At 34.8% G+C, this 15,166-nt stretch overlaps 1 protein-coding gene across 1 annotated transcript in view; it reads left to right on the top strand.

The window, feature by feature from the left end:
• mRpL38 (mitochondrial ribosomal protein L38) overlaps window positions 1-858 on the top strand; it is a 31,386-nt gene extending 30,528 nt beyond the window's left edge. The window contains exon 6 of the mRNA XM_089096193.1: window positions 383-858. Coding sequence (XP_088952319.1) covers window positions 383-836 — 454 coding nt within the window. The 3' untranslated portion in view covers window positions 837-858. The remainder of the gene's footprint in view (window positions 1-382) is intronic.
• The last annotated feature ends 14,308 nt before the right edge of the window (window positions 859-15,166 follow it).

Raw genomic sequence — 15,166 nt, 5'->3', positions numbered from 1 at the left:
ATATTGAGATTCGGGAAATCACTCATGTCAAACAAGAAGCATCGCTCAATTCTTCCTCCAACCGCACCGACCCCCAAACTCACCAGGCATCAGAACAGACTACAACCCGTCAAGTGCCGAACGAACAGATTTGCAAATTCCTTCGTACCATATTTTGTTAGTGTATTAAATAAGTGATTTTTTTTCTTAGATGATTGTAAAAATAGCATAATTTAGCGTTCAGTTTTGTTTGCTACGAAAGCTATTTGATTAAACGAATACGAATTATTTTGATGAGTATTATGAAAATTCTTACTGCACCCCTTAGTTTCAGGCATGGCGACCCACTGTTTTTAAACCACTGAGGTTTTCGACTTTTCTTATTTTTTTTTTTTTTTTTTAGACATCAACTTCAATTAAGAACATTTTCTACTTACGATTTCTACAGAAAATTGGAAGATCGTATTACCCCCGCTGGTCTTGCATTCTATCAATCCGATTATGACCTGTCCGTGAAGTCCACGTTTCACAATCTCCTGGAAATAAAAGAGCCAATTTATGAATATGATTTTTCCAATTTTTACCCAGTCAATGAAGATGTCTTGTGGTTTCCACATAAAAAATCATTTAATGTCTATCTTGATAGATACCGAGATCCAAAAGATATTGCCAAACAGAAGCTGTTGAATAAATTGAAAAAGGTGAATCCAATTGGACCCCAAGAAGAAGATTTGAAATACCCCTTAGCCCAAATTCACTATGTTCGTGGTGATCCAAAGCTACCCTCTTGGCTTAAAAGAGAGAAACAGTGGGAATATAGGAAATTGGGAAAATATTCAGAAGGATTTTTGGAATAGATTTCTTAATAAACTATTTAGTATAAAAGCCTTCGTTTGGATGAATTTTATATAGGAAATACTTTCATAGAAGTCGGAACGCGAAAGGGAGAAAAAAGAATAATGATAGATCTAAAGCTGAACTGGACTACCATAGCCAAATAATGGGGAATTTCCGCAAGTTATAACCCTTGCCTCGGGAGCTATGGGGGATTGTCCAATCCTTAAGTTGTAGTTATTTGGATTTTGGATTAATTTGAACAAAATGTATATTTAAAAATTTTGATCGGATGCATTTGGGAAAAAGTGTACGAGGAGGGGGGGCTGGTTACCCTCGGATGACTTTTGACTATTAAAAATGGAACAAGAAATTTCGATTTCCAATCGAATGAGCCTCCTCTAAAGTTTATACGACCGCGTCTTCCATAAAAACTTTATATGTTAGCAATGCTTCATAGCATTGCTAACATATAAAGAATTGTATTTCATAGTATTGCTAACATATTATATAAAAATGCCCTGAGGGCATTTTTATATAATCTTTGGACTATTCTGAACCAAATGAATATCTCAAAATTTATATCGGATGCATTTGGGGAAAAGAGGGCGTGAAAAGGTGTCGGTTTTCCTCCGATCGCTTTTGACTCTTTGAAAGGGAAAATTAATTTTCTTTTATTTCTACAATATTTTTAATCAATACAAAAATATCGCAGTTTAAAAAAAACAACATATTTTTCCATAAAATTTGCACTTTAGAGTTTAATATTTAAAAAATAACAGTATGTAAAAGCATTTAGAAAGGGAACATTTCTAAATCAAGGAAGATTCTTTGGGCTTCATGGTCCCAACTATTCACAAAAATATTCCATTTTTCAATTCTATCGGAACATTTTATAAGTAGTGCTTCTTCTTCTTTCCTTAAGGGAAATTCTCTCCAAAAATCAAGATCCTATAAGAGAAATAGAGATTCTTAGATGATTTAAATTTAATCATTTCCAAATATTTACACTTAGAAATAGTAAGTCCGAGAAAATTCTATCGTAATTGCCCCTCCTTGCAATTTCACTTGTTTCTGAATTGTTATTGATCCTATGGAGAAATTCCTGCTTCACTCCTTCCTCACTCCACCTCTCCTCTTAAAAAATGATTTGCTTTTTCTTTTTTGTTAATAAAACACGAGATGATAGTCAAAACGAAATTCCTTTCATTTATGTTACAATAGTAAAAGTGATTTTATTCGTTTTACACATGATTTGCTTCCAGTTGTACAAAATCAATCGGATTAGCTCACTAGACAATTGTCGTTAATCATCACACCTTCACGCATTTTAGGTTCACACCTTCATACATCTATAGTTGCAAATCAATTTGAAAAGACTATATTCAAGATAAACAAAAAATCACGAAGAAAGGAAACGAGGACAATTAACAGCCAGTGAAAAAATTGAAAAATTATGCAAATATTTCGGTCAAGACCTCCGCTTGACCGTCCTCAGTGCAGAATAAAACTGATAAAAATTTAAAAACCAAACCTTAAAATAAAAATACCAAACTAAAATTGGACGACCCTTTCCTAGTAACGGTGAAAGGGTAACTAAATAAAAAACACAAGTCTAAATGGCATTTCAGAATTTCATTTTGCGTAAAGCACTTTTAAAGGCTGATCGCTTTCCAGTTTGATTGTTATCGGAGACTCTATTCGATTGCACAATATAACTTTGTGGATGTATGTAAAAACGATCAGAATTAATAATTTTGTCATAAATGGGACTTAGATAAATTTCTCCAGTGTCTCTATTGAGAGCTACCTTTTGGTGAATGTGCTTTTTTATTTCAACTGCCTCCCTGAAAACTTGCGTGAGACCTTTAACGGGGGCAACGATAGAGGCCTCGTCAAACAAAATGAAATGGTGTGGATTCTCGTACACATGTTGCGCCAAGGCGGAATCAAAAACCTCAGGCCTTTGGCGTAACCTCAGTGCCTTGTCGATTGAGGACTTGTGCTCAGATAACCTCTCCCCCAAGTGCTGTTGGGTTCTACCAACATAAAAACAGCCACAAGAACAAGGAATTCTATAAACACCACTACCCAGAATGGGGCTGTTTTTATCTTTGCCGTTGTTAGAAAAGTTCTGTGTAATATTTGAATTTTTAAAGGCGACGCTAAGTTTATGTTTTTTAAGGATTCTTTTCAATTTGTCACTAAATTTTGGAATGTAGGGTAGAACAGTGAAAAGTTTCTTATCATCCACCAATGGGACGGTATCTGTTGGGGCTTGTGGACCTGATGCACTCCCCTCTGCCTTTTTCGTCTTCTGTCTATAATGGTCTCAAGTAATTTTATAGGGTAACCATTGCAAAATAAAATGTCCTTAATATAGTTCAATTCTGAGTCTATGTGAGGCTCTGAGCATATTCTTATTACTCGGTCAACCAAAGAAATAACAACTCCTCTTTTTATGCAGGGAGAGTGGTTGGAGGAAAAATGCAAATACCTATCGTTATGCGTAGGCTTTCTATAAATGGAAAATTCAAGGCCAGGAGACTTATTGAAAATTAATTCCTCCTCATATTTCCGATATAATAATCAATTTTTCACCCAAATTAGGGGTTTACCCATGGGTACAAGTCTTTTACCATTTTTGGCAACTTTTTATATGGAATTCATAGAAATCTCTGCTCTGGAAAATTTTCCGATGAAACATCGTTTCTGGGGTAGGTTTGTCGATGATGTTATTTCTCTGTGGGAGCATGGAGGAGAGTCACTTAACTCCTTTTTAACTCATCTAAACTCTTTGGACTCTAACCTTCAGTTCACTTTAGAACTAGAACATAACCACAAACTTCCTTTCCTAGATGTTTTAATTTTCAATAACTCCTGGCCTTGAATTTTCCATTTATAGAAAACCTACGCATAACGATAGGTATTTGCATTTTTCCTCCAACCACTCTCCCTGCATAAAAAGAGGAGTTGTTATTTCTTTAGTTGACCAAATAATAAGAATATGCTCAGAGCCTCACATATACTCAGAATTGAACTATATTAAGGACATTTTATTTTGTAATGGTTACCCTATAAAATTACTTGAGACCATTATAGACAGAAGACGAAAAAAAGGCAGAGGGGAGTGCATCAGGTCCACAAGCCCCAACAGATACCGTCCCATTGGTGGATGATAAGAAACTTTTCACTGTTCTACCCTACATTCCAAAATTGAGTGACAATTTGAAAAGAATCCTTAAAAAACATAAACTTAGCGTCGCTTTTAAAAATTCAAATATTACACAGAACTTTTTTAACAACGGCAAAGATAAAACCAGCCCCATTCTGGGTAGTGGTGTTTATAGAATTCCTTGTTCTTGTGGTTGTTTTTATGTTGGCAGAACCCAACAGCAATTGGGGGAGAGGTTATCTGAGCACAAGTCCTCAATCGACAAGGCAATGAGGTTACGCCAACGGCCTGAGGTTTTTGATTCCGCCTTGGCGCAACATGTGTACGAGAATCCACACCATATCATTTTGTTTGACGAGGCCTCTATCGTTGCCCCCGTCAAAGGTCTCACGCAAGTTTTCAGGGAGGCAGTTGAAATAAAAAAGCACATTCACGAAAAGGTAGCTCTCAATAGAGACACTGGAGAAATTTTTCTAAGTCCCATTTATGACAAAATTATTAATTCTGATCGTTTTTACATACATCCACAAAGTTATATTGTGCAATCGAATAGAGTCTCAGATAACAATCAAACTGGAAAGAGATCAGCCTTTAAAAGTGATTTACTCAAAATGAAATTCTGAAATGACATTTAGACTTTTTTTTTTTATTCAGTTACCCTTTCACCGTTACTAGGAAAGGGTCGTCCAATTTTAGTTTGGTGTTTTTATTTTAATGTTTGGTTTTTAAATTTTTATCAGTTTTATTCTGAACTGAGGACGGTCAAGCGGAGGTCTTGACCGAAATATTTGCATAATTTTTAAATTTTTTCACTGGCTGTTAATTGTCCTCGTTTCCTTTCTTCGCGATTTTTTGTTTATCATGATTAGCCAGTGTGGTCTCAGAAATTATTTACTATATTCAAGGTTTTTTTTTTTGAAAAGAATTTTGCAATTAAAACAAAACCGTATATAAACACTTGACGAGAATACACAAAATAAATAAGTTTTAACAGGGACTCTGAAACGAATAAAGCTCCAAAAATTGAAATGAACCATCTTCCAATTGTATGTATCTCTCTCTCTCTCTCTCTCTCTCCTCTCTCTCTCTCTCTCTCTCTCTCTCTCTCTCTGTCTTTCTGTCTTAGCTACCAACATGTTCCATTATACTCGTGAAGTCTAGTAATCACCAAAAAATCATAAATCGTCAATACATTTTCTGTATTAATCTCCATGGATTTGAATTAAACATTTTTAAAATATTATGGATCATTGCTTCTTGTTAGACATTTATTATGTCATTCCTGCTGTTTATTTACAACTTTTGGAACAATTTACAGCTTTTACAACAATCTATCTTTTAACCATCTGAAACTTAAAGAAAATGCGTCTTCTTTTCGGGACATCCGATGCAAAAAGAAATAGAGAAATTACTATCCTATTCCTCCGTGTCAAAGAACGTGTTTTAATAGCATTGGTTATTTAAAGCAGGTGGAGCAAAGAGGAAAAGAGAGATTACTGTCCTATTCGCTCTTGTTAGAATTATACTTTACTTTTGTTGGTTTATTTTGGTGACAGATTTCTGAAACCAATCACATAACTCCTTAAGTGTATATTGGAAAATGTATGTCAAATAGTTTACCCGTTGTTGCATTTAACCATTGCTGTTAAATAGAAAAGAAGTGTCCCCCCACTCCACCCTCTCAAAGCGCAAAAAAAATAATACATCCTCAATGAATTTCAACGTTAATCTTCTTGGATTAAAGCTATAAAATTCCAAGATATTACGATTAGTTGCTTTTTGTTAGAATTTTATTCTTTCATTCCTGGTGCTTATTTCCAGCTTTTACAATAATCTACTTTTATCAACTGCTTTTAACCATCTGAAACTTAAAAAAAAATGTGTCTTGGTTTCCGGGACATTCGATGCAAAGAGAAACAGAGAAATTACTATCCTATTCTTCTGTGCCAAAGAGCGTGTTTTAATAGTATTGGTTATTTAAAGCAGGTGGAGCAAAGAGTAAAAGAGAGATTCAAGGGCGGATCCAGGATTTTTTTTTGGGGGGGGGGGGGGGCCCCATTACTAATTTTTGACTCAGTTTTCGACTAATTTTACTGATTTTTACCTAGGTTTTACTAATTTTCGACTTATTTTCGACTCGGTCAAAAATTTTCGGGGGGGGGGGGGGTTCAAACCGGGTAACCCCCCCCACCTGGATACGACCTTGGAGAGATTACTCTTCTATTCCCGCGTGTTAGAATTGTACTTTAATTTCATGGTTTATTTCGGTGACAGATTTCTGAAACCAATCACATAACCCCTTAAATTTATATTGGAAAATATATGCCAAATAGTTTACCCGTTGTTGCATCTAACCATTGCTTTTAAATAGAAAAGGAGTGTCCTACCCCCACCCCACCCCCTCAAAGCGCAAAAAATCATAAATCCTCAATATATTTCAACATTAATCTTCTTGGATTAGAGCTAAAAATTTCCAAGATATTACGGATAATTAATTTTTGCTAGACTTTCATTCTTAAAGTGTCTCACCCCCACCCACCCCCTCTGTATACCCATGTTGTTTCCCCATTCAAAGACTTTAAAAAACAAACTCTAAAGGGTTTAACATCGCTCAAGATATATGTAACATGACTCTACCATTGTCATAGAGCGCCAAGCCTGTTCTTCAGAGATCTCCCACGTCCTTCCTCCAGAATACATTCTTAGTGTATCTAAAAAGAAAAAATAATCATTATAAAATATTTTTATTGTCAGAAATGCAATAATAAAATAATACATTTTCACTCTTTTTTTTACAAGATGTCCCAGTCCATTGTCCTCAATGTGCTTCATGATTGCATTCAATCCAAGTTGTAGTCTTGGTATATTCGTAATATTCACTTTAGCTGAAAACCATAATTGTTCTTCCAACTTAAATTTACTCAAAGATATAACACATCTACCAAACATATCATCCCGCTCAAATATTAGCCGACAATCCTTTGCAATTTCCTCTGCTAAATTGGGAACTCTCGTCTTTAAGTCATTATTGTCAACTCCTTCAACTTGCAATAGTGTAAAACCACTAAATTTTAATAATAGAAGGTTTTCTAACTTGAGTCAATGTAAGTTAGTCAAATGTCTTTGTAGAACTGTGATATTAACTTCCTATCAAGTTATTTATAACCAAAATCATGGCCAAAGACATTGACCGCATTCATCCTTAGGAAAAGGCCACATCCATTGCACCTGTCAATGCAGTGACATTCACAAGCGCCTGGCCTTGATAGAGGTCACTGATTCCTCAAAACTGCCTAGCCTTCATAGAGTTCGTTGGCCCTGGCCTTGACACGGTTCAGTGTCTCCTCGGGCCGTTTTAGAAATGGAACCTAACAATCTACTATAGTAAAACCAAACCTGACAGTTACCAAACTCTTATTGCACTTCTTGGCTGAAGGGCCTTGAAATGAAGATCAGCACCACCGGTTTGGACCTTAAGGGTCTAGTGCTGTATCCTTTACCCTTACCTTTTATTTATCAAGATAAAAGGGTGCCAAGTCATGTCCCCTTAACAGTTAAGAATTCATAGGATTTATCTCTCGAATACTTCTTACACGAACCCCTCCACTCTTTTACCAAGCTTAAAGCGTTTCCACTAATGTTTCTAGCTGCATTCTGAACCTGTATCTACAAAACACCATCTGCTACTTCGCAAAATGTTTTACTAAAATTATTCTATCCACCTTTTAAATTGCTAAATTTCAGAATTTCTAGTTTTGTATTCAACTGTTCCTAGAAAGTTTTCAATGAGATCCTCATCCTTGAATGCACTAATACTACTACTACTACTAAAAAAGCACCGAGCCGCCTGAGGCCAAGACAGCTACGCAAGCTACACTAACGTCGTAACGTCTCTGAAGGTTGTTAACCTTCCTAAATTTCAGCCTTAGATGTACTCTAGAAACTACCAGACGGTGATCTTTACTTCAAAAATATTTGAAAAATATTACTTACAGATTTCGCTTTTTATTCTGATTCCATGCCATATTTAAAGTTTTTTGGAGTTCGTGGTCAAATATCAAAAGTTATTAGCGTAACTGAATAGTTCTATGACATTTTGCCAAAAAATGATATTGTCTTCTTTTTTCCGCAATAGATTTTTCCGTCATTGCCAAGACTGTTATAGGACAACTTGTTTTTTATTTATACTGTCATCAGACAAACTGTCATTATTTTTCTTGTCATCGGATAAAATGTCATTATTTTTTCTTGCCATCAGATGAACTTTCATTTTTTTTCTTGTCATCGGGCAAATTGTAATCGTTTTTATTTGTCATCGGACAAAGTGTCATTGTTTTTATCTGTCATTAGACAAAGTATCATTGTTTTTCATTTTTCAAACTGTCAGATGATTTTTAATAAGGTTTTAGCATGTGTATAACCTCCTCCACTACCCCCTCACCCTCCTGCTGGTGACAGACTTGCTTATAAGGTTTTTTTTTATAAATCGTGGTTGAAGCGGTGATTGTAACCTTGCAAAAGACAAACACGTCCCATAGTAACTAAAAAAATAGCCCAAAACCCTTATAAATTGTGTAATATTGAAACGTAAAATACACCATTGGAACCGCCCGCAATGAAAAAATTCGGGTAGCAAAGTAGCAATGCTACTTGGCAGTTTCCAAATTGGTTGGCAGTTTCAGTTTCCAAATTTTGTCTGAAAATACCATTTTTACATACAAAAATAATTTTCGCTCAAAGAAAAGCTGTCAAAACATAAGTTGTGCTCCGCCTTGCAAAAAGTGGGGTAGCATAGTGGCAATGATACTTGGCAGTTTTCATGGCCTAGGAAAATTTGCTGGCAGATTTTGTCCGAAAATACCAGTCATTCAACTATCCCCGAATTTTCGGAACCTTTTCTTAGAACTTTTTACTTTCGATCAAATAAGCCCTCTCCCGGTCCTCTAGGATCATTGGTTTGATACGATCATCCCTGGGAAAAAAAATGAACACGCATCCGTGATCTTTCTTCTAGCAAAAAATGCAAATTTTACATTTTACATATAGGAGCTTACAACCTCTACAGTAGGGTTCTCTGATATGCTGAATCAGGTGGTGTGATTTTTAATTAGGATCAGTTGGTGTTTTGGGGGTCTTTCCATATTTTTTGAAAATTGGGCAAATTTTCTGGGGCTCGTAACTTATGAAGGGGAAAATTAAACTTGATAAATCTTATGTATTTTGAATAATCGTTAAAAATCGATTCTTTTGATGTATTTATTATAATGTTTTTATTCACAAATTACTCTATAGGCCTACTAAGTTTACTCTATTATAGAATTTGTTTACTCAGGCAGAATGGATTGGGTACATAGACAAGGAGTAGGGCTCATGATGAATAAGGAAGTTGCTAAGTCTTGTTTCGGCTAGGAAGGTATTACTAATAGAATACTAATTGCTCATTTTATGACTAAAAAGTTCAGGATATTAGTTATAGTAGTATATGTTCCTGTTGAACCGACTGATGGAGATACTAGTGACTCAGATGAATTTTACTTACAGTTACAGGAGCAAATAGACAGGGTCCCAGGCAGAAATATGGTGTTTTTACTAGGAGATTTTAGCGCCCAGGTCGGTAGAAATAAAGATATATGGTATCCTAGCCTAGATAAATTTGGCGTAGAAAAAGAAAACGGTAATGGCTATAGTCTTTTGCAGTTTTGTAGGTATAACAATCTATTTATAACCAATACGGTGTTTGATGATAAAATGGCCCATAAGTTGAAATGGTATACACGTGATGGTAAGACAGCAAACCCTATTGATTATGTTATAGTAAACCGAAGACATGTGCTAAACCGAGATACAGTTGCAGGAAAAGATATAGAGGAAAATGAAAAAGTTTGTGATACCTTGGATGTGAAGGAAGATTTGTTTTGTGAGAAAAAATTAGCGACAGTATTAAAAGGATTAAAAATAATAAGGTGCCAGGTGCTGATAGTGTGATAAATGAGTTTCTTAAATATGGTGGCTCTAGGTTAGAAATAAGCTACTGAAGATCATGAATAAGATTTTTGATAAAGGGGAAGTACCTAATGATTTTTGGGAAACCTTAATTAAACCACTGTATAAGAAAGGTGATAAGAGTGAGTGTCGTAATTATCGAGGTATTAGTCTGGTCTCTGTAGGTAGCAAATTACTTGGTAATATACTTTTTAGACCGAGAGACGCTGTAGACAAAGTTTTAAGAGAAGAACAGTGCGGTTTTAGAAAAGGCAGAGGTGGTGTCGACCAAATTTTCACTCTTAGGTTAATAGTTGAGAAGTGCCTTAGTCATCAAACACCTTTGGTCCTCAATTTTATTTATTATTGATTTATTATTATAATTTATTTATTATTATTTATTTATTATATTATGAGCAAGCGTTCGATTTTGTTGATAGAAGAGCTTTAGCAAAGGTCTTATTCTTGTATGGCATGGTATACTAGACAAATGCATTAAAGTGGTTAGTGCTATGTACAAGAATAATACTGCTGCGGTTAAGGTAGGAAATGAGGTTAGCAGCTGTTTTTTTTTTTTTTTATTAAATCAGGAGTTAAGCAGGGCTGTTTTCTATCCCCCTTTATATGGATCATTTTGATGGACTTTGTTTTAAGGAGCACAGGAAAGGCAATGGCAGACCATGGAATCAAATTGGGAGGGAAAACTCTCCTGGACTTAGATTATAATGATAATTTAAGCCTCCTAGATGAAAGTGTGAGCAAATGAATGAACTTTTAGAGGTTTTGCTAGTTCAGGGTGCTAGATAAGGTTCGAAAATTAATGTCAAGAAGACTAAGTCACCAAGGCTAGGAATAAGTGAAGATGAAAGGGGACGTTGGGTAAGGAAAAGATTGATCAGGTGGCCAGCTTCACTTACCTTGGTAGTATTATTGGTAAAGACGGTGGGAGTAGTGAAGATGTTAAAAGTGGAATAGCCAATGCTCAAGGTGTTTTTTCACAGTTAAAAAAGAGATTAGAAGAATAGGTAGATAAGTCTGCAAACCAAGAATAGAATATTGGAAGGTACGGTAATGACAGTGGTCAAATATGGCTCTGAAGAATCGAAAAGCGGATGAAGATTTACTGGATGTTTTCCAGAGATATTGCCTACGGATTGCTCTAGGTACCCGGATGACTGACCGTATTTCAAACGGTAGGCAATACGAAAAATATGGTTCAATCCCGCTTTCTATGGCTATTATGAAAGAAAGGTTGAGGTGACTAGGGCACGTTCAGATTCCCAAAGATTGTTCCTTTTGGAAAACTGTCTAGGGCTAAAGGGAAAGCAGTTCCTCGTCGTCTAGGGTGGGAGGACGTCACAAATATATAATTGAAATGGGAACTTCCTGGGAGGGTGTAAAGAGGGAGGCTCTAAAAAGATTGGGATCGAGGAGAAGCGTGCGTAGCTCTGTTGGCCTCAGACGGCTTGGTGCTGCGGTGAGCTGTTAAAGGTGAGGGCTAAACGGAAAGCAGTTCCTCCTCGTCTAGAGTGAGAGGACGGCGCAAATAAATATTTAGTTGAAATGGGAACTTCCTGGGCGGGTGTAAAGAGGAGGCTTTGAATAGATTGGGATCGAGGAGGAGCGTGCGTAGCTCTGTTGGCCTCAGGCAGCTTGGTGCTGCGGTGAGTTGCTAGTAGTTTTAGTATTATAATCAAGAGTCTGTTTTTTATAGTTTCAGTTACTATCGAGCCAACTGTTTGATGGATGTGCTTTCCCATAATTAGCACAAAACTTGTCAAATATGGGTGTCAATGATGAGATGACTGCATGAAGCTTCTTTTTTACAACTAAAGCTAAACGAAAACGATATTTCGGTTTCATTTCATCTAATGCAGAAAATCCTGTTTCGCATAAACAAGATTTTGCAAATGCCATCAATACTTTTTAAGCTTTATTTGACAAAATATAATATTAACTCTTTATATCTAGCAAAAATTTAAGCAGAGACGCCTTCTGAAAATTTTGTTTTAAAGAACTATTACAAGCTAATTCAATCAAGTTTTCTTTCTCGTTACTTGTTAATTCAAATTCGTCACCTTCTTCATCGATAATATTTTAATGTGATTTAGGAATGATGACTTTTATAAAGATTTATCTGAATAGCAGTTGAAAACTGCTCAAATGAACCCCCTTGTACTCTGCTTTTACGCCAAGTTTGAGTGCCACATGGCATTGAAAAGTACCACTTTTGGATATCGTTTTCAGAAGGAAGAGGGTTAGAAAGCTGGTCACTCCTTCTTAAGAAAAGTATTATTAAGGGGAACTACCTAAATAAATATAAGCTCAATTTGATACATAAATGAAGCTCCAGATGAAACAGTACAGCATAAAGCTAAGACTCAATGTTTTTCATTAGTCTTATGTTAGAATAGTAAAACATAACGTCTTAGCTGCTTCCATTCGCTAAAATAATGTAACTAACTGTGTTTAACCTTAAGCTTTACTACGACGTTTTGATCTCACAGTTATATAGGTAAAGGGAATTTTATCGTGTAGAGTGTTTACTCTGTACTGTAAAATCCCTAAATGTTGCCAATGGTGGACACAAGCTGATAATTCTGTTTAACCTATCAGTCATGGTATATTGATGATGATTCTCTAAACCATATTGATGACAAAGCTATTTTTATTTGGAAGATAGTAAAACACAATGAGAGACTTATAGCCCTTATAATGAACAAAATGAATTAAATAAACGAATATGCCACCTTTCACTCATAGAAACAATACTACTCATTTTTGTTAATAAATATTAAATAGAAGAACTATCATTAGTAGAATCAGAAACATCACAAAATATATACAGTAGCTGCATGAACTCGGTGCCTTTGTAAAAACTGGATCTACTATGACTGCATAATTTTCTGCTTCTTCTTTTAAGTTTTTGTCATTCTGCTCTTCTTCATCTTCGATTATTTCGCTTTGTTTTGGCTCAGTTCCTTTTTTGTCTGCTATGGGTTTAGTATCTTCATTTTCAGTACTATTGCACTCTTTTGCAGATTCTTCAGTCTGCTGCTTGAACCTAGTTTTCGATATGTCTACTGCAGTTTCATCATTTTTTGAATTGCCTTTTATTTTGTTGTCTGTTGGGTATCTTTCATTTTTGATTGCATCCTCTTCAATCTCTCTTTGATCTTCTATTAGTTCATTTTTTGGGAGTACAATTTCTTTTATACCTTCAGCTGACTGGATGTCCTTTATTTTCGTTTCTTTTTTATCCTTTTGATTATTTTTTTCATTTGCTTTGGGTTTAATATCTTCTCTTTCAGTGCTATAGCTCTTTTTCACATATTCTTCATTCTGCTTCTTGATCCTAGTTTCCGGCACATCTACTGTGAGCTCATAATTTTTTGCTTCTTCTTTTATGCTTTTGTCTTTTGGTTGTCTTTTATTTATGATTCCCTCCTCTTCAGTTTCTTTATTATCTTCTATTTGTTCTGTTTTTGGGGATTCAATTTCTTTTATGCCTTCAACTGGCATTTCCTTTGTTTTCGTTTCTTTTTTATCCTCGGCTAATTTATTTTCATTCGGTTTCTGATCCTCTTTGTTATCCCTTTTATCCTTTACTACTTTAAGTACTGTTTCTACTACCAGCTCACCAGGACAACCACCATCTTCACTTTTCAAGACCTTATTGAATCGTATTGTAGGACGAACTTTGCATAAATCTTCCCATCCAATAGTACATTCTCCAATTATACGTCTCGAATCTTTGAGTATAAGTTTAATCAGGTCCCCCTCCTCAAATTCAAAAAGAAACTTGCGGTTCCAAAAGGGAGTGCGTCCGCGGTTATCGCATCCAGTTTCAGAAATGTATCTCAAATTTTTACGTACTTCAACATGCGCGTTTTTTGGTTTGAGCTTTTTAAGCTCAGCTCTGATTATTTCTAGTTGAACAGACTGCTTTATCAAATTTGTTGACATCAATACTTTACAATATCTGACTTGATTACATTTAAAGAAGTTGGATACCTACCCGATATAAATCTTTGATTGAGAATTGCAATTTAAAATGGAAAGATACGATGAATTCCTTGTATCCTGGTCTAGAAATTTGATTGGAAAACATTTTTGATTTATCAGAAAAGACCACAAACAAATTTTTTGTTCTCTCCCTAAAGGAGGGATTTTCGGTTCCTTACATATCCTGCAATGAAATGACGTCTCTAATATACGTCATTCACGTCTCTAATAATAGTTCCTAGACCATATACAATATAGAGCTTCTCTAGCTACAAAAGTGCTTCATATACAAGCTGTACCAGTTGAGAAGACGCAGCGATTTTTATTTTATTTTTTATTTTTTTGCTCAAATAATTGAGTGTCAAAATTGTGATTAAGTAAAAAAATAAAACAAATATCCATGAAGAAAGTTTTTAAACGAACAGTAAAGAGCCACAGTAAACCAGAAACAAGCAAAAGCAGAGTTAAGCAATAATTTAAGCTTGAAATGAAAATAAATCACTATCAATAAAAACATAAAACCAAAACTATAAATTATATAACCATATTGATATAATTACATAAACCATAATAACATCAATACAATAAATAACCAAGTCAAACTTAAGACAAAGAGAAACTGTCACAAATTAGACTAGGGCTAAACTCCCCCTCTAAGCCTTCTAAAGACCAGAACGTCATTTGTACTTCACTGAAAATAAAATAAATTTTAAAAGGTTTATTTTCATGATTTAGGTAAACCAAATGTGCTGACTCTATAACACAGCTATTATTAAAATTTATTGTAAAGCTGTATTAGAATTTATAATATTAGTTTGACTTCTTCATCTAACACATTAATGTGGCTTCCTCATTATATTCAAAATGTAAGCCAAAATCTTAATTTTTAAGGGGAAAAAACCAAAAAAACTTCACATATATTTATTGTAATAATCAATAACAAATAATAATTTAAAACGAACAGAAATTTTTAAAAACTTCTTCTACAAAAAAGCTTATCAAAGCAAATTAAAGAGCTACATTAGATTAACGAGCAGGAAAAAAATGAGCAGAAAAAATGTCAAATAAGAAATTGAACTTAAAACAAAAAAAATCCCTCTTAACAGCTAAAGAAGGTTAAAAAAGAACAGAAATTGCAATGCATAAGCAAGTCAAACATTAATTATCACAAACAGGAATACGAATAAGCCT

This window comes from Artemia sp. Qi Xiang Cuo, chromosome 10 (assembly GCF_049724085.1).
Source record: "Artemia sp. Qi Xiang Cuo chromosome 10, ASM4972408v1, whole genome shotgun sequence".
NCBI lineage: Eukaryota > Metazoa > Arthropoda > Branchiopoda > Anostraca > Artemiidae > Artemia > Artemia sp. Qi Xiang Cuo.
Note: the sequence above shows the minus strand (reverse complement) of the source record. Positions and strands in the feature narration are given on the sequence as shown.